The sequence below is a fragment of the Colletotrichum abscissum genome (assembly GCF_030869225.1).
Source record: "Colletotrichum abscissum strain IMI 504890 chromosome Unknown Scaffold_7.1, whole genome shotgun sequence".
Lineage (NCBI taxonomy): Eukaryota > Fungi > Ascomycota > Sordariomycetes > Glomerellales > Glomerellaceae > Colletotrichum > Colletotrichum abscissum.
Window position 1 is genome coordinate 1,025,908 of NW_026850514.1, and position 20,177 is coordinate 1,046,084.

General features: G+C 51.9%; 7 protein-coding genes across 7 annotated transcripts; 3 read left to right on the forward strand and 4 right to left on the reverse strand.

The window, feature by feature from the left end:
* Positions 1–312: 312 nt before the first annotated feature.
* On the reverse strand, positions 313–2,146 carry CABS01_03854 (major facilitator superfamily transporter; the record flags this gene model as incomplete). The annotated part of the gene is made up of 3 exons (XM_060537226.1): positions 313–1,060; positions 1,149–1,524; positions 1,681–2,146. The coding sequence occupies 3 exons, from the start codon at positions 2,144–2,146 to the stop codon at positions 313–315; spliced, it is 1,590 nt and encodes a 529-aa protein (XP_060391484.1).
* Positions 2,147–4,065: 1,919 nt separating this feature from the next.
* On the reverse strand, positions 4,066–6,380 carry CABS01_03855 (FAD monooxygenase; the record flags this gene model as incomplete). Its single annotated transcript, XM_060537227.1, has 6 exons — positions 4,066–4,508; positions 4,971–5,306; positions 5,405–5,959; positions 6,019–6,138; positions 6,196–6,261; positions 6,323–6,380. 6 exons carry the CDS (start codon positions 6,378–6,380, stop codon positions 4,066–4,068), a joined length of 1,578 nt encoding a protein of 525 aa, XP_060391485.1.
* Positions 6,381–8,225: 1,845 nt separating this feature from the next.
* On the forward strand, positions 8,226–10,285 carry CABS01_03856 (taurine catabolism dioxygenase TauD; the record flags this gene model as incomplete). Its single annotated transcript, XM_060537228.1, has 3 exons — positions 8,226–9,032; positions 9,089–9,735; positions 9,814–10,285. 3 exons carry the CDS (start codon positions 8,226–8,228, stop codon positions 10,283–10,285), a joined length of 1,926 nt encoding a protein of 641 aa, XP_060391486.1.
* Positions 10,286–11,700: 1,415 nt separating this feature from the next.
* On the reverse strand, positions 11,701–13,690 carry CABS01_03857 (cytochrome P450; the record flags this gene model as incomplete). The annotated part of the gene is made up of 8 exons (XM_060537229.1): positions 11,701–11,911; positions 11,963–12,141; positions 12,207–12,596; positions 12,643–12,753; positions 12,807–12,913; positions 12,966–13,147; positions 13,209–13,359; positions 13,423–13,690. The coding sequence occupies 8 exons, from the start codon at positions 13,688–13,690 to the stop codon at positions 11,701–11,703; spliced, it is 1,599 nt and encodes a 532-aa protein (XP_060391487.1).
* Positions 13,691–14,629: 939 nt separating this feature from the next.
* Positions 14,630–16,752, forward strand: CABS01_03858 (uncharacterized protein; the record flags this gene model as incomplete). Its single annotated transcript, XM_060537230.1, has 10 exons — positions 14,630–14,728; positions 14,788–14,808; positions 14,865–14,913; positions 14,966–15,041; positions 15,100–15,290; positions 15,349–15,383; positions 15,440–15,560; positions 15,615–15,961; positions 16,025–16,147; positions 16,216–16,752. 10 exons carry the CDS (start codon positions 14,630–14,632, stop codon positions 16,750–16,752), a joined length of 1,599 nt encoding a protein of 532 aa, XP_060391488.1.
* A 188-nt stretch (positions 16,753–16,940) lies between these two features.
* CABS01_03859 (mannitol 1-phosphate dehydrogenase) lies at positions 16,941–18,927 on the reverse strand (the record flags this gene model as incomplete). Its single annotated transcript, XM_060537231.1, has 3 exons — positions 16,941–17,494; positions 17,552–18,362; positions 18,523–18,927. 3 exons carry the CDS (start codon positions 18,925–18,927, stop codon positions 16,941–16,943), a joined length of 1,770 nt encoding a protein of 589 aa, XP_060391489.1.
* Positions 18,928–19,327: 400 nt separating this feature from the next.
* Positions 19,328–20,133, forward strand: CABS01_03860 (uncharacterized protein; the record flags this gene model as incomplete). The annotated part of the gene is made up of 2 exons (XM_060537232.1): positions 19,328–19,685; positions 19,742–20,133. 2 exons carry the CDS (start codon positions 19,328–19,330, stop codon positions 20,131–20,133), a joined length of 750 nt encoding a protein of 249 aa, XP_060391490.1.
* Between the last annotated feature and the right edge of the window lie 44 nt (positions 20,134–20,177).

The window sequence follows — 20,177 nt, forward strand, 5'->3', positions numbered from 1 at the left end:
GCCGACTACTTGGGCATCTGCCTGGGAATCTATTGACCATGCAGGAGTGCGCAGAGAGCGTTCATTACTTCATAATTACATTACTACTGTAGAACTATTGTAGCCCACGGGATGAAGGATCATCTGCCAAGAGCTGGCTCAAATAGACTCGACATCGCACATGAGGCGAAGCAAAATACATCCGGACCGGTGGCATCAACATCGTGTAAGCATTAAGCGGTGAGTCATCTAGGATAAGCTATTCTACAGAAATCTATCAGGGTATCATCTCTATATTATTAGACCAGTCTGATTATGCAAAATTTGGGACAACTAAAGCGTTTTCTTCCAATCCCACTTAGTTGCCATGCCTCGCGAACATGCGATTGTGATGCTACCCAGCCCGAGGGTCACTCCTGCCCAGATCCAGGCGCTAATGTAGCCTACAGAGCGTACGAGTGCGCCGCCAACGGGAGAACCTAGCAACAGAGCAACAGACATCACGGCATAAGCCATACCAAGTCTGGTTCCGATGTACTTCTTGTCCTCCGTGAGAAGAGAAAATGTAGCCGGCTGCAGAGAGAAGAATGCTCCGCTGCTGGTTCCGTAAAAGATGACCGTCACCAACAACGCAGGAGTGTGGGTGACTGCCGAGAGACAGAATGCCGAGATGGATAATGCCGCTACTGCGACGATGAGCATGTTCATTCGACCGAGTTGAGCGGTGAATAAGATTGGCACGGTGCGGCCGACAATGGATGCGCCGTTGAGGATCGCAAGCAGATACTTGTCGATCTCTGTGCTGACAGCATGCCTTGCCAACGCGTATCCCGGAATGTAGACGAACGGAGTGTACATGCCAAGGAACACGAGGCAGCAGGCGGCCACGAAAAGTAGATACGGGGCGTCTTTGAAGGCAGTGCGGTCAATCAAGGGTCTTCTGAAAGCTGAAGGTTTAGGCGGTTCCATGGTCACGATGGAAATGCTAAGGGTTGTGAGCGCGATCAGCGCCATGGTGCGCACAGTCCAGCGGAAGCCAATTTCTGGCTGTATCGATCTGAAGAGAATCGGCAATACCAGGCTATGAGAACACGATGTTAGTACGGATGGCCAGCCTTAGCCGGCGGGATACTTTCTGAGCCGGAGATTTTTGGTGAGGGAAGACTTACCCGCCAACACCGCTTCCAGCCGCTGCAATGCCGGTTGCCATGGGTAGCTTAGTCGTGAACCACGGCGATAAGATAGCAACTCCCAGCACAGCTAAACTTCCCTGTCCAACGCCGACACAGAGACCCTGTGTTAACAAGAGTTGCCAAAGATTGTGGCTGAGACTCTGGAGGATAGACCCGGTGACGATCAATGTGGTTCCCACCCAGAGAAGTTGCTTGGCGTATCCCAAATCAAAGATGGGGCCGGCAAAGAGGCCCAGGAACACCATCAAGAAACTTTGCAACGAGCCAATTGTGGAAATAGCGAAAGAGCTGTGTTCCTTCAGGAGGTGACCCTCATAGTAGACCTGGAAGGTACCGAAACTGGCAACAAGTCCTGGAATACTGTTAGTTCTGAACGCGCTCATTGCTTGGCTTAATCCCCAAATTGATGCAGGCTATGCGGGAGCCCGCGGGATTTCATTTGCCCCAAAAAGGCAGTGCACAGGACTTGAAATTACTGTATGGGCGGATGGTCCGACTTATGACTTACCCCACGTGTTGAAATAAATGAAAAACGAGCCAAGAACTTGCATCCAGGCTTTCAAGCCTCCATTCGGGGGCCCCGTCGGCTTAGTGGGCGACGGCGGCGGTGACTTGAACTCATCAATACCATCGCTACCGCTCTCTTCATCGAGCTTCTGCATTGGGTCTTCGCCCGGCCCGTAGGGCTTTTCTTTATCGGATGTGTACTCCATGGTTCTCTCAATACGAATAGGTTGGGTAGTATCGACCGCGGTTATTGCTAGCGCTGCAGGCGGCGGTGATGCAACTACCGGGATGGTATGTCGTGCGGTCCTTTCCTCGATTGGTGGACTTGACTGCGGCTGTGGCGTTGGTCGTACTGATTCGTTGTCAAGGCCGGCTTGATTAACAGAGCGAGAGATCATCCAGCGACGACGACGAAATGAATGAATTAACGATAGGTAAAGAGCTTGCTCAGCAGGCCTTTCTGACATCTATCCAGTTCTCCCACCTGAGCAAAAGAACGAGCAACAATGGAAAATTAGCCTTCCATTTTGTTTAAGTACAATAGACGGAGCCCTCCACGGACCCCTCAAAAAGCCGCCTGGGCCTCGCCGCAGCTCGGGTTGCGCCGCCCGCGGTCGCAGGCCACGTTACAGAGACCAGATGGACCTCCAAGTATGTCGTTGTTGCGATGACTTGGGGGAAAGTATAGCGGTAACCTTACCGTTTCCAGGTGGGATGTAAATAACCTGAGGCGAGGGGCCGCGAGTAAAATAAGGTGTAAGTCAGGCACAGTGGCCCTGGCTGTTATTGTTCGGGAAACTTCCAACGTCTCGGAGACCAGACAAGTCTTGACGCGGTCTGAAGAGTCAGAAAGCTTGAGGATTATGGTGGTTCGAGGCCCAATGAGGAAGTCGGATCGGCCAGAGCGGATAGGGATCAACGTTGCAGGCTGCGGTAGACGGAAAACAAAAAGTGTCAGAGTAGTCTATTACTGAACATTTCACTCGTACAATGATGAACTCGCAAGCCACACATCATTTTTGGCATTTATGAGGCGGACTCCCCTAGTCAAATGTGTCCGCAACGAGGGGGGCTTCATCATGTCACACTGCGAGAATCCTCCAACGTCTCGGACCTCTTCTGGAATCTGCGAATGCCAACGGCTTTGAGGCATTTGAACCTCGTCGAAACTTCGGAGTAGTGGAGTTGACGATTGATAATTCTTGTGCGATTATGGTTAGGTTACACTGGGCGGTGAATGAGAAAATGCTTCTTTGAGTCTTTCTGGGCTGTTCGGCCATGGTCCGTCGTTTGGTAGCGGGTCTTATCAGCTTTTTGGCGTCGTTGTCTGCTATCTGAACGCCGAACTGCAGACAAAATCAGTCCGAGGCTCCTCTTCATAGATAAAAAAGATGCCGAGGCCCTCCTTATGTACGTCTTGGCGCGGTGATCGAAAATCGGGGACTGAATTGTCAACAACGCTGACTTAGCAGTTTATTAGCTAAGAGCCCTGAGAAACAAACCGCAAAATCCCGCTAGTTGCCGCCCTAGTTGCCGGCGCGCGCACCGGTGGGATGAAGAAAACATGAAAATATCTGCCTTTTGCATGACAACCGGAAAAACCGTCGGCGTGGGGGGAGTCTCAGGATGATGACGTGTTTATTCAGGGAAACTACGGAGTATCCCACATTCCTGGTCTGTAACCTGATGTTGGTTCAACTTGGTTCAAGCTTGTCTTCGGTTCGGTTCCGCGCTTTCTGCAGCGCCAGTTCCGAGCCGACGGAACGTGGCGGTCGTCGGGACTCGGAATGGGGTCCCGCAGCGATTGTCTGGAGATCAATGTGGCAGGTCGCAGTAAGGCCGCAGCAACTCCAAATAAAGTTGCAGATTGTGTGCTGAAGAAGCACAACCTAATAATGCTGGGCCCTTTCGCGTTATCAGCTATCAAGAGCCGATAGGTCTTCCTCGGTCTTTTCGGCTCTTCGGTTTCGGTTACAAGTCCCCTGAACAAGCAAGCGATTGAATCGACGCGCAGCGTCACGTTGGGGGCGAACGATAAATGACAACGTATCCGTAATTCGCACAGAGGAAAGCGACGATGTGTGGGCACGATGTGATATATTATCTGCATATGGCAGCTCCATGTGCACCGTAACGGGGGCTAACAAGGGAGTTTAGATCACCGTACCCATCCCAATTGGCTGACGATGATCAAGCACATCGCGAGAGGTGTGTGAATACTAAACATGGGTTTTTGTCTATCCGTAAATTGAGCTATCAGGGGTCTCTCTAAAAAGAATTTCGTTTGCCCGTTTTGGGCGTTCGCTCCAGTAAATCCGGTAATGGTACATCATCTTGTCTAAAAACAAAAACATCATCGTCGCAAAAAACTTGCTTGTCACACCCGTTACTGAGTCAGGTACGACAGGTAATCCTTCCACCCATCTCCTCCGAGACCGACGTAGCCAATGTACATGTCGGGTCTGACGACAACGGTGAAGTCGTCATCGTCCTTCGCCCACTCGGCTGAGAAGGACGTTTCTGGCGATGAAGAATCTTCATTCACAGCGGTCGTACGAGGAGTCTCCGCATTGTGGGGGGCGACGGTGAAGAGTCTGGCCAAATCCTGGAGACCATCTCCCAAGGCGGGACCATTCGACTGTCGTCCAATCTTCAGCACCAAATGCTTGCCATACTTGCCAGCGACAAGATCATACAAGCGCTTCGGCTCTTCTCCGGATGCTGGCGTCAGGAAGACATCCGGACAGCGCCGGCCGGCGGTCCAGATGCCCTGGCTGGGGGCCTCTTGGATCAGGGGGGAGCCAGTGCCATCGTAAGACACGCCCATGCCTAAGGTAGTTGGTGAAAGAAGATTAGCCGAAGATTCTTGCCGCTACGCAGCATGCTTGAAGACTGCTAGGTTTCGGGAGCGTGGAGAAACGTGGAGTAGAGGGATTGTCGCATGGTAGGGTGGTCTAGGGATTCTGGAAGGACTTCCCGAATCTGCAGTGGTCTCCATGTCCCATCCATGAAGGGGGCCAGACACTCAAACAGAGTTTAGGAGAACAGAAGCGCAGCCCTAAGAGGACTCCGGCTCGGGGACTTAGGAGGGGGGGGGGGGGGGGGGGGGGGCCGCGGCCGCGTCTTGAGCGGGGCGCACGGACGCGGCACGGGAGGGGGAGAAGAAAAAAAAGAGGGGGAGGAGGGAGGAGGGGGGGCCGCGGAGGGGGGGGGGGGGGGGGGGGGGGGGGGGGGGGGGGGGGGGGGGAAGCTAGGAGAATACAGCGCAATAAACATGCAAGACAAGCTTACCTGTGATGTACCCAGCGTTTTTCTCGATTGTGGAGACGTACTCCTTTGCCGTTCGAACTGTGTCTCTGACAAGCTTCGCTGCAACGTCGATGACGCCCTGGGCAACGGTGCGCCGCTCAATGTCGTAGCTCCTGATCAGCTTATCAGCCGCGTCAGGGCTGAGCTTGTCGTTTGTGATGGCTTGTGCCAGCCTCCATGATAGCGCAAACGCGTCGGCAATACCGGTGTTGAGGCCTTGGCCACCGTTCACCGAGTGAACGTGCGCTGCATCACCTGCCAAGATAATGCGGCCGCCTCCGTTCTGAGAGACGAATGTCGATGCAATACGCTCCTTGACTGTATGCAGTGTCAGCTATCTTCATGTAACAGCATTTGGATGGCATGTTGCAAGAGCGGGCTATGCCGCCGGCTCGCTGTGCCAGGGTGCCGCTTACCATCAAACGTGCTGAACCACTCCGTCTTCTTGAAGTCCACTCGGTGAGGAGCCATGTGCTCGCGGATGGAATTCTCGGCCTTCTCCTGCGTGATCTCGCCATCAAGCAGGATGTAGAATCTGGCCATGCCACGCTCCCGGGGGATCCACGAGACTCGGCTCTGGCCGTTTAGCTGAAACGTAATGATCTCGGAGCAGACGGGGAACGACGTGTCAATGAAAGTGTCCAAAACGGCCCAGATCATCTCGGGCTTGGTCCCGGTGAAGGTGATTCCCAGCGTGTTGCGGACTGTGGAGCGAGCGCCATCGGCTCCCACCGCATACTTGCTGCGGATCACTCGCCCCTTGTTTGTTGTCGTCACCACGCCGTTCTTGTCCTCTGAGATAGAAGTGACGACTTCGCCAAAGCAGACGGGCGTCTTGAGTCTCTCTGCAAGGACCTTCTCGACAGCGGGCTGGCCAATCATCAGGAAGTTCTTGCGGAAGCAGTGCTCAAGACCAGTCCACCATTGGCTTTGGCGCGACTTGAATTCACCATCCGCAAAGGTTGAGCTCGCTGCAAATTGTGTCAGCTTTTGCGTTCTCATCAAATCAGGAAGGTGGTTCAGAGCCTACTATTGCAGGTGATGCCTTGTGAGATAAGGTCGTCAAGGATGCCAACGACTTCAAGAGCTTGTTGGGTACGAGCGTTGAGTGCATCGGCTCTGCCCAATTCAAGAGGCGCATTCTTGCTGTCTGTTTTGCGTGTTAACACTGAAGCTTGACTTGAAGAGCTTATCTTCGCCAACTTACCAATAATGCATACCTTCACACCAAGCTGCTCTGCGAGGTAGCCGGTGAGAAGACCAGTTGGCCCGCCTGCACCCTTGAGTCAGATTTCATTGTTTACTCATCTGTGTAAGTCGGCAGGAATACTCACCGCCAATGATGGCCAGATCGACCTCGGTCTCAAGAGTCTCGCGAGGAATAGAGCCCATGATTACTGACTGAATGTTACTTGCGCGTGGTGTCAAGAGAGGTTGCGAGAATGAATGACAAAGGTTGAAGTTGATGCAGTGATGTTGGCCGCAAGGGTTCAGCTCCGTGTAAGTCGTCAATGTCCAAGATAAGTATAGTTATTGGTAGGATTGCCCGAGTACGATGAGTTCGGAAGAAAAAAATCTGAAATGCAGGTCGAACGACTACCGATTACTAAATCGATCGGATCAGGGGCATAGGTATTGTCTTACGCGGAACCAGCAGGTATTGTTCGATGGGTGGCTTACTTGATATCTGACATCAATGGACCAAGGCCAAGTCCGGGACTACTTACGGTCGACGGCCGAAGGGTGCGCCGTGCCTTGAGCCGAGCCCCCTCCGGTGTGACCGATGCTCGAAGCAATACCGCGGATAATCGTCTGATATCGGAGCGCGCCGGGGTTCTTCCTGACCTGGAATCGAATGCTACGCATCGACCACACACGACTGTGGATGCACTCCGCAAAGAGCAATCGACCTTACAAACCTGAATGTTGTTCCGACGATCTTAATGTGACATGCCACGACATGCCAATGTAGCAATGCAGCTGTAATCCCGGCTATCTGGCTAGACCTGCCCAAGTGAGGAATCTGCGCCGTGGTACTCCCAATCTTTCGCCATGCCATCCCAGGCATCGTGTCACGGTCCAGAAAGCCGATCGGGAAAGGCGCGTTTTTGCTCTTTTCGGGGGGGCCCTGTCCCCACAGCCGCGGGAGGATCCTGCCGGTGCGGAATCTGGCCCCCTACTAGTCGGGGTCTACGACTATGTTCAACGGTTCAGCCATCCATCTGCCGCGGCTTAACCTGGGATGAACCAGACTGTCAATAGCCTAGCCTGACGTTGGTGGCTCGATTCTTTGTCTGTTTTCACGCAAGTGGTACCCTCCCCACACTGGTACGCCTCCCAGAGGATCCAAACCAGGATCTTTTCACCTTCCCTTGACGACTCCCGCGCGGCTGCAACTTAGATCTTGCACTGGCCAGTGGCCACACACTTGATTCCTCCTTCGAGTCTTCAGCCGGCTATGTCAGGCAGGTGTCCACCGTGACGTGGGTCGTTTAGCTGTCAGCCCTTCAAACTTGGTCCATGTCCGATGGAGCGCATGAGTTTCCTGATCCTGATGGAGCCGTTCCTGGGTAGTGGGGTGGCGGCACTGACTCAATCGACGATGGAAGCCGGGTGAAGATTAGGAAAAACAATCAAGAGTACTCCGTATAGAGTGCGAAAAAAAGAAAAGAAAAGAAGGTCATGCATGGTATGACATCCTTCAACAGGGCCAGGATGCCGGGTGCATATTGATTCCGTGGGCAAATCCTTACCATCTTACCATCCTTCTAGACGTTTTGCTATTGACCCCTAGTGGCGACATTGTGTATCGAACAACCACGGGAATTGTGGATGAAGAGAACCGGAATAAGACCGTTATGGGCCTTGATATGGGGGATGGCCAGATGTGACCTGACGCAGCTCCGAGCCCATCACGGCCAGTGCCGCGACTTGGCCCGCTGCTCCTTGCCATTACCCTTTCCCTGTGATCGTCATCTCCGAGCAAGTCTGTATGCAGATGCAACGTTGGCAGGCTATGCTACGAAAGGAAGCTGGATATAAGCCGGTTGCGTCTCCCGAGACTTTGGAAGGTTTTTCTCTACTAGACCAGGCTCAAATTGCATTAAGACCCAGCTGCATCTGCCAGCCTTAAACTTACTTTGATCGTTGTTTATCTTGTTAATCAAGCCTCCATTACCCTAACCCCTTCATACCTTTTCAGTCCTCTTCGCCTCTACTTCAGCCACATTCAACGACATGCCTTCTCTTGTAGAAACACCGGTTCGCCAACCGTCACCAGAGGTTCAGCTCATCTCAAAGGTGGCACCTCAGATGATGGACGACGAAGCCCTCTCAAAAGCAGCCGACATTCTCGACATCATCTGCCGCTACCGCCTTAGACGCCCGCACGAAACTTGCCCTGCTCAGCTTGAGGGCAGACTGGGCTTCCTCTCCCAGATCTACAGAAAAGTCAAGACACAGAGCCCGATCCGCATGTGCCTTCCTGCTTTCCCTTTCAAGTCGCCCAACACAAAGGACAAGGTCCTCAGCCGTCTGCCGGATAAGGCTGAGGAGTTCTCTCTCGCCAACCTCAACGGTCTCTGCTCTGCAATCAAGGACATTTACGAGCCCGGCGCGAAGTTGACCATCATTTCTGACGGTCTTGTGTACAACGACCTTCTCGGTGTTCCCGACAAGGAGGTTTGGTCATATGGGGAGACCCTCCGCGACATTGCTGCCGAGAAGAACCTGCTCAACATCGACTTTTCGCGCCTTCAGGATCTTGTTCACCTTCCTCACCTCCCTAACAAGCTTGAGGAGATCACATATGTTGCGAACGCTACCAACTTCCGCCGCGCCCTTCTCAACACCTTTGGCCGATCTGACTACGACCCCTCCACCGAGATCTCCAAGAACGAAGATACCTGCCTGACATATCGCGGATACATCAAGTTCCTCGAGACCGATTTGCGCCATGTCTACCCCGTCGGAGAGGACCGATCCAAGACCAAGTTCAAGACTGGCATCGAGTACATCTCCAAGCAGATGCTGCAGCGTGGTGATGTAAGTTGCAACATGATATCAACAGCTTTTTTCAACTATTAACTTTTCAAACACAGGCCTTTGCTCGCGCCGTCCGTGAGAACTTCCGCGACCACATCCGCCTCTCCATTCACCCCTCCACCGGCGAGAACAAGATCTCCATCAGCCCTCTTCCCACCTCTTCCTACTACACCACTCCCTGGCACTGCTCGATCGCCTTCGACCTGAGCGGTGCCATCACCACTGGCCCCCGCGCCGACTTCGAGAACGACCCCAAGTACGAGCTCGTCTACGAGGAGGGAAGACCTAGCTACTTCCGCGAGAAGAGCGAATTGATGCAGTGGAAGTCGGACGTCGTCTTTGAGCCCATGTACCCCTGCGGTCTCCTCATCCGCCCGGCCCCCGGCTCCAAGAAGCTCTCCATCCACGACGTTGAGGCCAAAAAGGTCCGCGCTTTGTCCGAGGTCAACTCACCCGTTGTCATGAGAGGATTCACCAAGACCAAGGATCGCGACTTGTTCGTCAAGAAGTCGGAGGAGTTCGGCACTCCCTTGCCATGGAAGTTTGGTCTCGTCCTGGAGGTGAAGGACCAGGGTGCCGATACCCGTGGTCTGAACAACGTTCTGTCAGCCGAGTGGATGCCATTCCACTTCGATGGGCTGTTCAAGACCCACAAAGTGCCCCAGGCGGACGGAACTGAGAAGCTTCTTCCCAACCCCCCCAAGTAAGTTACATCCCCGCTGTGGCGAACTTGTCAAGCGAAAACCTTCATGAGCTTCTTTCCCTAACACACCGAAAACAGGTTCCAGTTTTTCACCTCCATCACACCCTCACCGAGTGACACCGGCTTCACCCTCTTCACGCCCTCCAGACTTCTCTTCCAGAACCTGCCTCCTCACCTGTCTGTGGATAGACTGAGAGAGCTCACCTGGAGCGTCCAGACTAGCTCCTTCGACTCTACCAAGATGGGTGGTCTTCCTCTCGTCGTCGACCACCCCACGACCGGAGAGCCCTGCATCCGATATCACGAGCCTTGGCCCCAGTCCAAGACTGCCTTTGACGCCACTGACGTGGTCATCGAGGGCGTGAGCGAGAGCGAGAGCACCGAGATCTGCAACATCATTGACTCCCTCCTCCACGACAGAAGAAACACCCTCTACTTCTCCTGGCAACAGGGTGATCTGCTGGTCAGCGATAACATCCTGGCCATGCACACCCGCAGTGATTTCACGGCTGGCTCTCCCAGAGAGATGTGGCGCATTCACTTTGATTAAGGAACAAATTGTTTGATCTTGGGACTGTTTTGATATGCAAGGAAAAGTTTGGAAAATTGGCATTAGTGGTGTTAGTTTAGGATTCCCTCTCTGTTCTGATTAAGCTCGGCATAGATACATTTTAGTCTGAAGCGATTGAATCGAATTTTGTCTGATAAATTACAACGAGTGTGTCAAGTACCGATGTCAGTGGCTGGATGAGATCCAGAGGCAAATTTGATTGCCGTATAATACTACGTGGCGTGATCTTAGTTTCATGTTACCACGGTACGGACGTGAACAACAGATAAATGATTGGTGATTTTAAAAGGAAATTCATCAACCAGACTCTAAAGGCCATCATTAATCACGTCACTTGAGCATGATGCATACTTGATATCTTGACCAAGACATCCTTAAAGTTTGACGATCTCGACTCGGAATCAAACTCTGGGACTGGATCCTCTCGGAGAAGCTTTGAGGTGTGCGATGTTCTTCTGGGACTTCATATTCGAAGTTACGATGACCATGCATCTGAGACGCTGATACGACAAGAAGAACTTGTCATTGGGTTGCATCATAATACTGTGCAAGAAACCAAATGTCACGTCTGTTATGTTCTCGCTGGTAAGTAGATCACGCCACGGCTATGCCGTAGTTGCAATGGCGGAGAATACCAGCCGTCCTCCTAGGCACTTCCGGCATGTGGGCAGATGTCAAGCGTTTACTCTGGAAAACATTCGGAAATTTTAGGAAGACACGTCCTCATATGGTGAAACATGCCGGTTCATGGGTGAGATGCATTATTGCGGATAGCTGTAGTCACCATAACCCACCTACATGAGTTTGCTACTACTCGCTTGTGGATCCATTGTTGGCCAGGCTGTACAGTTCACCGTACTACCGTAAACCCATAAAGTCTAGGCTCTAGAGACTTTGTCAAGCCCACTTTTCGTGCCCTCGAATAGAAAGCAGGTCAAGTATAGCAGTGCGTAAGCATGTGTAAGGTTCGGAGATTCAGCCGCCCAACGAGATATTGCCGGGGACGGGCCGTAAACCGCTGTCCGAAGCCAAGACACTAGGTTGCCGAAACCCCGGCCGCGGCAAAGGTTTTTCTTCGACTCTGGAGCCACAAGATGCTTGCAGATTGTGAATATGATAAGGTACAATGCTGCATGTAATGTGACGAGCCAGGGTTCAAAGAACATGTTGGGGCCGGGGCCCTGCTACGCAAACCTGCAAACCCGCAGCACAACCAACACCTGTTGCCCCCCCTGAGCAAACATTGGCTAAGAAACACATACCTCTTCGGGCTAGCGATTATACGAACACCGAGGACGCGTACGGATACAGGTAACGGATATGTTTTATTCCTATCTATCCGCCCCAACAACGAAATGGAGCCGGAATACTCCCCACACTACACTCGAAGCCAGCTAAACGTGTCTTCGTGGCACAGTCTTGATCAGCAGGGGTTCAGTGACTACGGCTGAAACCCATTCCTTTCTCTTTGGAAGTTGCACTGGTTGCCAGTCTGCATTATTTAGTCCTGCAACCTGTGCAGGTCCATGTCGTTCATTGGCAGGACTGATTTCAAAGTTTGCGACCATCTTCGCGACACTCATGTACAATTCTAGGTACGAAAACCTGAGGTTTCTTGTCAGTGACTGTATGCCCATTTGGGGTCACGGCACTTACTGATTTGCGATACAAGTGTTTGCGCCTTTAGAGAATGCAATGTAAAACTTGTCTCGTAGTACATCCTCTGTAGTGTTCAAGCCGTAATCATCTATCCAGCGATAGGGATTAAACAACTCTGGATTCGGGTACGCATACTTGTCTCTGAGGTACCAGACTGGTGATGAAGTTACAATAGTCTGTGGAACACATTGACCGTTAGAGATGGTACTGAATCACTAAACATGCCACTGTGGTGACTTACGCCTTCGGGAACAAAATTTCCACATAGCTCAACACCACCCTTGGGAACCACACGGGGCAACATCGCCACAGATGCACCAGCCCAACGAATGCCTTCTTTGACACAAGCTCTCAAGCGAGGGATGTTTTCTAAAGTATTGAAATCCGTGGGAAATCCGCGGGATGCTAGGTCTTTATACAACTTCTGCTGATAAGTCGGGTTCCAGGAAAGGGCATAGAGGATATGGGCGAGGGATGCAGAGGTGGTGTCGGTCCCAGGTCCCAGGTTCTCCTTGGCCTCTGATAGGGCAGTCTGAGTCGGCACGCCAGCTGAAACCATGACGTTGAGCAGATTGGGAAATTGTGACTTTCGGCCTGGATCTTTGTTCCGGACCCAAGCTTTGTGCGTCCACTTCTCGAATTAGTACGCTAACAAGTTTCGTATCTTTTGAACGAACCTCGTCGTATTGCTGTAGTCCCTTTTTAGAGGATGTACGCAAGCCTTCCATATGACACAAGAAGTCTTCTACTCTCACCCAGATTGAGTACAGAAGCGGGAAGTTCATCATCTACATGGTCAGCTTTGTCTAGACTTCACAAGTTTCAAGACCCTAAGACGTACCAGAGGCAAAAATGTCGCTTTTTCATCGTTCTTTGATATAAGAGCAACTTCTTCTCCTTTTGACCAGGCAGACACGGCCGACAAGGCTTCACCGAATGAGAAATCCGCTTGAGAAGTCAGCTGACGAACGCAGAGCCGGGTCATACCGTGGCGTCTCACATATGATATCTGCCTCAAGAGCGCGGCAGGCAGGGCCTATGTCAAAAGAGACGCTTCTTCTTTCGACTGCCGAGACAAAATTATCAATATGATGAAGCATTAACCCTTCAAGCTTCTCAATATTGCTGCGGCTGAAAAGTTGACCAAGAATTCTCCGCCTCTTGGCATGCTCTTGAGGATCTCTACGGGCTGTTAGGACATAAACAGAAAGGCTACGTTTCTTTCAGAAGGGTCGTAACGAACGTGATAGAGAAGAGTGCGGGATGTTCATCTTGGACGAATTCTCCGTAGTTTCGGGGATCTTTTACAAATCCGCTATTGACTTTATGGACTGTATCGTAGATGTCGATGGAGTAGAACGATAGCTCATTGGGACCAATACGGATGAGAGGGCCTAGGAGAACAATAGAATCAGTTGCCACCCGTGTCAATGGTTTGAGGGGGAAAACGGAGCTACCTAGGGTCTCATGCAATTTTGGAAGTTCAAGGGTGACGTTGCCTCGGTATTCTTGACGAAAAGCCCAGATCAACCTGGAATAGCCTGCTCCCCATCCAGCATTAGGAATACGAGATAGGGGAGATGCGTGAGCTTTGGTGACGGTCTGGAGAGTGTCAATCGTCCGATCAAGTTGAAGATTTGAGCTCTTTGAGATGATAAATACCTTGAACGCTGTCACCGCCACAATGCATAGAGCAACCAGCCAAGTCAGAACGAGGATCGCCATTCTAGCATTAAACCTTCAGTTTCCCAAGAGAGTTCCGAAGTGAGAGTCACAAGATGTCGGCGCCAATGAAGTTCGCCCAATTTTCTCAATTTCATATCTACGGTGAATACTGAACCCTGAGCATCTAGAACGTCGAAGAACTACTCAAGACTGACCGTGTCCTGTGATCCAATGCGTCACGTTCTTTGAGTGCCGATTGCGTGATGGGCCTGATGCCCGAAACCTATCGTACCATCCCTCAACTGGCAGTCAACCCGGGGTTGCTTACGTTGACCTGATTGGCAGGGGCACGCGGAGCGCGGCGACATCCCAATCTAATCTCAACCTCCGAAGAAAAAGAGAGAAATATGGCGGTAAGTGAAGAGAGAAAGATGCTATCATTGCCATAGGCGGAGTATTTCAGTCCCTCAGTGTGTGGATGGTTGTGATCGTCTCTCAACGTTTGTCAAACTCGGCCTGATGCTACATGTACTTACTCAGCGCCCCATTGTGCGATGTGTTAATTAGTAGTGTAGAGTATATCATGGAGCAAGCAGAGGACTTGAAACCACAAGTCCGGGTGTAATGTTGTTCAAAGCACACATTATACTACATCTAATAGCAAATTATCTGTTCATCGACCTGTCTAAAGACTCATCTCGTTTGGTGTCACCAAGTTGCTGCTAAGGCTATTTCGTACGATTTACCGATGCCGTCATTCAGTCCCACATCACGCGACTAAGTAAGTCAGCCATTGGCACATGCGGCAATGATTGGAAGATTCGTATTTCTTCACACGCAAAAGCCGAACATTTCCGTCCCACTAATTAGATTTTTCAACGGCCCCTGGGCGGCCCGAATACTCCATCTCCCATAAGACGACGTCCCCTCCATCCGCATTTGTTCGCTCCGACGTCGCTAATTCGCTCAGCTTGGACCAACATCGAGAACATCATCAACATGGCTGCGACTGAGCGCCAAGACGAAGGCGTCGCCAAGAACGCGAACACCTTCCAGAGCGACGCAGAAGATGAGTCTTCAAAAGATGCCCGGGTCTTGGTGAGCAACACACAGCATGAAAGCATTGCATTTCAGTCAGCTAACCGCAGAATCGGCAGGAAAACCTAGGCTACAAGCCGGTGAGCAGACGATTTCAAAAGTCAGCCCATCTCACACAAATAACTCATTCTTCTAGGTGCTGCACCGGACATTCAACACGTTCCACAACTTTGCGACAACGTTCGGTACGCCGTATCCAGTCTGCTGGTTCTCTTCGTCATTTCTGATCTCGTTTAGCTGCCCTCTACTTCATTGGTGGAGTCCGAGTGACATTCTCTACCGGCATTGCTGCTGGAGGTAACCTGGCTTACTGGTAAGTGCTAGTGTCTGCACTCACCGATGTGCATTTGCAACGCCTAACATTCAGATAGGACGAGTTTCATCGTAACTTGCGTCTTTACCTTCATCACTGCCGCAGTCATTGCAGAGATCTGCTCCTCTCTACCCTTGGCGGGATCCATCTACTTATGGGCTGCTGAAGCTGGCGGACCCCGATTTGGCAGATTCTTCGGCTTCATCGTTGCATGGTGGAGTACCACAGCATGGACAACTTTCTGTGCGAGTAAGTTGACAACAACTTCTGAGGCATCTTCCCAACCTGAGTCGCTGATCCCTCTCAGGCAACACACAAGCCGCTGTGAACTACATGCTTTCGGTAAGTGATGGCACAAAGAACTGACTTCTCTGTAACAGTCTCTGACTTTGCAACAGGAGATTGTTGTCTTCAATCTCGACTTTCCTTCTGACTCCTCAAGCGTCAAATTTCGCGCTGTTCAATGGATCACTACAGAGGTCATGCTGGCCTTGGCTGCCATCTGGAACCTCCTGCCTCGTGAGACCACCTAGACTCCTATGTGCCATCATTGACAAGCTAACAAAAGCACAGCCCGCTACTTTAAATGGATCTTCTACTTGTCGACCGGGTTCGTGTTGCTGGACTTTGTTCTAAACATGGTCTGGCTACCGGTCGCGACAAGCAAGAGCGAGTACGGCTTCCGATCTGCCCATGATGCTTTCATGACCACCTACAACGGGACCGGCGCTCCGGCCGGTTGGAATTGGTGTCTCTCGTATCTCGCTACTGCCGGTATTCTCATCGGATTCGACGCGTCGGGGCACGTTGCGGAGGAGACCAAGAATGCAAGCGTCGCTGCCGCTCGCGGCATCTTTTGGAGTACCGTGGTCAGCGGGATTGGCGGCTTTGTTGTCGTGATATTATTTCTGTTCTGCGTTGTAAGTTTATGCTCTTCTCAAATGCAGCGCAGGAACGAACCCTGCTAATGGAATTTGACACAGCCTGATGCGGACACCCTTTTCTCTTTTGGCGGCGCCCAGCCATTTGTACCATTGTATGCAGCCATTCTCGGAGAGGGAGGCCACATTTTCATGAACATCGTTTGCATTGTCGCACTGTGGTTTGTAAGTCATCTTTGTCTTTTCTCGTACCTTATTCCCGTGTCTATTGAAACGTGCTGACCCTCGCTTAGAACACTGCGATTGCAATTCTGGCGGCGTCGCGTCTGGTGTTCGCCGTGGCACGAGACGGAGTTCTCCCTTGGTCTCCTTGGGTTGCCAAAGTTGTCGATGGCCAACCCCGAAACGCCGTCTTGGTCGTCTGGGGTGTGGCCTCTGTCATCACCTGCACGATTCTTCCGTCATCAGTGGCCTTTACTTCCCTGGTCTCGGCTGCGGGTGTTCCTTCAGCCGCAGCTTACGGTCTGATCTGCCTTTGTCGCCTTTTCCTGACACCAAAGCAATTCCCGAAGCCCGCTTGGAGTCTCGGACGCCTGAGCAAGCCTTTCCAGGCAATTGCTGTCTTGTGGAACGGCTGGGTCGTTGCTGTGCTGTTCTCGCCCTATGCTTTTCCGGTTGAGGCATCGACACTCAACTATGCTCCGGTCATCATGGGCATCGTCACAATCTTCGCTATTCTTTCTTGGTGGTTCATTCCTGCAGAAAGATGGCTACCGTCTCAAAGAATCCAGGAGACGTTGCTTGCGGGAGAACGTCCGGTTGAAGAGTAAGCAGCAGAGCGCTGTCTGCGAGAATATGGTAGCAAATACTTGCTTACCGGATAATTGTAATTCAATAGAAACCTCTAATTAGCTAGATACTTAGGCATTGTAATCGAAAATAATACGGACGGTGGAATAACCAACAACTGCATTTTCGCTCTACTCGCTAATGAAGCCTTTACCCCTGAACGCCATGCTCAAAGCTGCGCCCTTGTCTCAGTAGACCCTTCCTTCGTCAACTCTCTCTTCCCTCTCTCCAACTCATCAGTCAAGTCGTACTTCCAAATCCATTCCATTCGCTTTGACAGATTGTCGGCAACCCACTCAGAGTCCTCGCTGAACTCCAAGTCGTACAGCTGACCAGTCTCGTGGCTGTCGACGACAAGTTGCTGGGATCTCTCTCTTCGCGTCTTGTCATACGTCGAAAAAGCTGCCTCAAGTTGACTGGCATCAGAGATGGAGCCCAGCAGGTTGCCGAGGATGTAAGCATCTTCAATCGCCATGCCCGCGCCGGATCCCTTGTGAGGCGTGGATGCGTGAGCGGCGTCTCCCAGTAGGCAGAGTCGCCCCTCGAAGTACGTCGGACTGGGCGGGTGCTCAAATAGTGCCCATACGTCTGGCTTCTGCATAAGCTGGATAATTTGTCTGGACTTCTCGCCCCAGCCTTCGAAGTCGCGGATCATGTCCTCCTTCTCTACAGAGACAACCCACTTGTCCGACTTCCACTCCTTAGCACTGGCGAAGGCCACCACTAAATTCCTGATTAGCCATTGTCACAAGACTGAAGGTGGAAGAACAATTGGCTCACCGTTCATGATTTTACCCTTTGCGACAGAAAAGGTCAAGATGTGGCCATTTCTGCCGAAGTACATCTGGGCGTTCTTTGCCAATTCCTCGCCCAGAAGCTTCTCCGCCTCCTCCATGGGGATAAGACCTCGATAGGCATACTTTCCAGAGAAAACAGCTTTGGATGCCGGGTGATCCTCGCCGAGCATCAAACTCCTCAATCTAGACTTGATACCGTCACAGGCGATGACAGCATCGTGGCGAGCGGTCGTGCCATCTTGGAAAGTGAGCAGAACGCTTTTCCCGTCATCCTCGTACTTTTCTGCCCTCTTGCCGAATACGGCAACTCCGTCGGGCAGTAATTTGACCAACTCGTCCAAGAAGTGTGCCCTGTGAATACCAGTCTGACCGGTTTCACATTTTTGCCGATAGATCAGGTCTCCCTCTTTGTTCTTGTCGTTACAAGTCTGGCCGTACCTGAAGTCGAACCATACGTCCTGGTGGTCTTCTGATTCGTTGTGTGTTGCCTGATTCTCGAAAGCTTGCCGCACGTGGGGTGAGATCAAGGACATAGCCCTTAGCGCGTTGGGGCCGAAAGACACGCCTGCACCGATCTCACCGAACTTTGGCGCCTGTTCGTATAGCGTCGTCGGTATTCTGTTCTGGAGGAGTTGAAGGGTCAAGGTCAAGCCCGCAATACCACCACCCACAACAGCCACATTGAAGGGCTTGTCCGGCGTCTGGCAAAACTCTGCTGGTGGTGCCATGTCGATTGAGGCAGAAATTTTCCTGTGATAACGAAGGGCAAAGTCTAAATGTGGTATTGTGAGGTGCTGGGCAGTTCAGACTACGTGAAACGACTTCTTGTAGCTTTGCGAAACAGATCTCCGTCCTTAGTCTGCAGACTTGCACGTAGATCACAGCGATGAAGAAATACGCAAAGATATATCGCTGGTGCTAGGAAATAAGGGCCGACAAAGCAGACAAATTTACCAAGGCTAACTGCCCCTTACTTCCTAGACCGGCTGCTCGGCTGGGACCTATGACGCTCTCGGTGATTCTGGCTGACCCCGTTCCCCCCCAACCCCGGCCGCGACCCACGTTACGCCAGTGCCGAAGTGCCCGAACGACAACGGAAGAACTGCATCGGTGGCCCGTCGGATGGGCAAATTCATTCGGCTGAAAGTTCCCAGCAGCTGACAGTCCCTCCCAGGCACGGGTGTAGCTTATCGGATCACGGGTTTTAGACATCGGGAATGGGGCTTCGAACAATGGACCATATGCCGAAGGCCAGCTTCGGGTGGCGGCGCAAACGTGCCACATGTGCATAGGTGGAATGCGGAGTATCATCTCGGCACTGAAGAGGGGAAAACGAGGGGAACGAATTGTAGATCGCATATTTCACTACCCTTCAATAATGTGAATCTCCGAAACTTTAAAGTCGTTGTTGTGCAGTCTAGATCCCCCCATTGGGGGCTGGGGGCTCATAGCCACTGAGCACTAACACCGTCTATCCCAGGCGCCACAGCTGCCAACGCGTTTTAGTGTCCAAGATAGTACCAAATAGCATGGTCATCCTGCCTCTACCCCGGACTCCGGTCCGAAGTCATCATGCTGTTGGTCTGGGGTAATTTGCTTCTAGTCCCTGGATCTCATCTCGCAGAGTTGAGATCCTCCCCGTGGGGAAAGAGTTTAAAAATGGTTCATATGGTCCCACTGCTTCTGTCAACCGATCAAGACAGTTTACACCAACATTTTATTCGACGCTAAGGGTACATCAGACTTTCTCGCTATCAAAATGACTGCTACCAAGCCTACCTTCATCTTCGTTCCCGGCGCGTGGCACTGCGCGACCAAGTTCGAGCCGGTGACTTCGAAGCTCGAGGCTCTCGGATATCCCACCAAGTCTGTTCAGCTCCCGTGCTATGGTGCGGAGCCTCCGCTGTCAGACTTCCAGCCCGATGTCGCGGCCATTCGACAAGAGATTGAGAAGAGCGTAGATGCTGGCGAAGACGTTGTGCTCTTCATGCATAGCTATGGCGGTATCGTAGGCTGCGAAGCTTGCCGTGGGCTGGGCAAGGCAGCTCGGGGGAAGGAGGGCAAGGCTGGTGGCGTTGTAAGACTGGTATTCTGCGCGGCCTTTATGGTTCCAGAAGGTAGGTTCTGGCCAAAAGATATTGAGAGGATCATGTGACTAATAAAACACCTCCAGGAGTCTCACTATTCGACATGCTTCAAGGCAACCCTCTTCCTTGGTTCATCGTGTCCGACGACAAGACAAAGGTTGACCCCGCACGCCCAGAAGAGATCTTCTACAACGACATGGACGAAGCCGCCATCAAGGAGGCAATCGCAGGACTCAAGCACCACAGCTACCAGACATTCTACAGCAAGCTCACGTACCCTGCGTACAAGGATATACCAGTAACCTACATCAAGTGTGAACTCGACAACGCGATTCCTCATCAAGGGCAACAGCAGATGATTGACACCGCTGGTGTAGAAGTAACCGTGGAGACGATGCAAGCGAGTCACTCTCCGTTCTTGAGCAAGCCGGATGAGGTCATTGCTGCCTGTAGGAGATCAGCAGGCGAGACTTTCTGAGGTACCACGGGTGGGGGTTCTTTAGGTTTTCTTGAAGATACGCC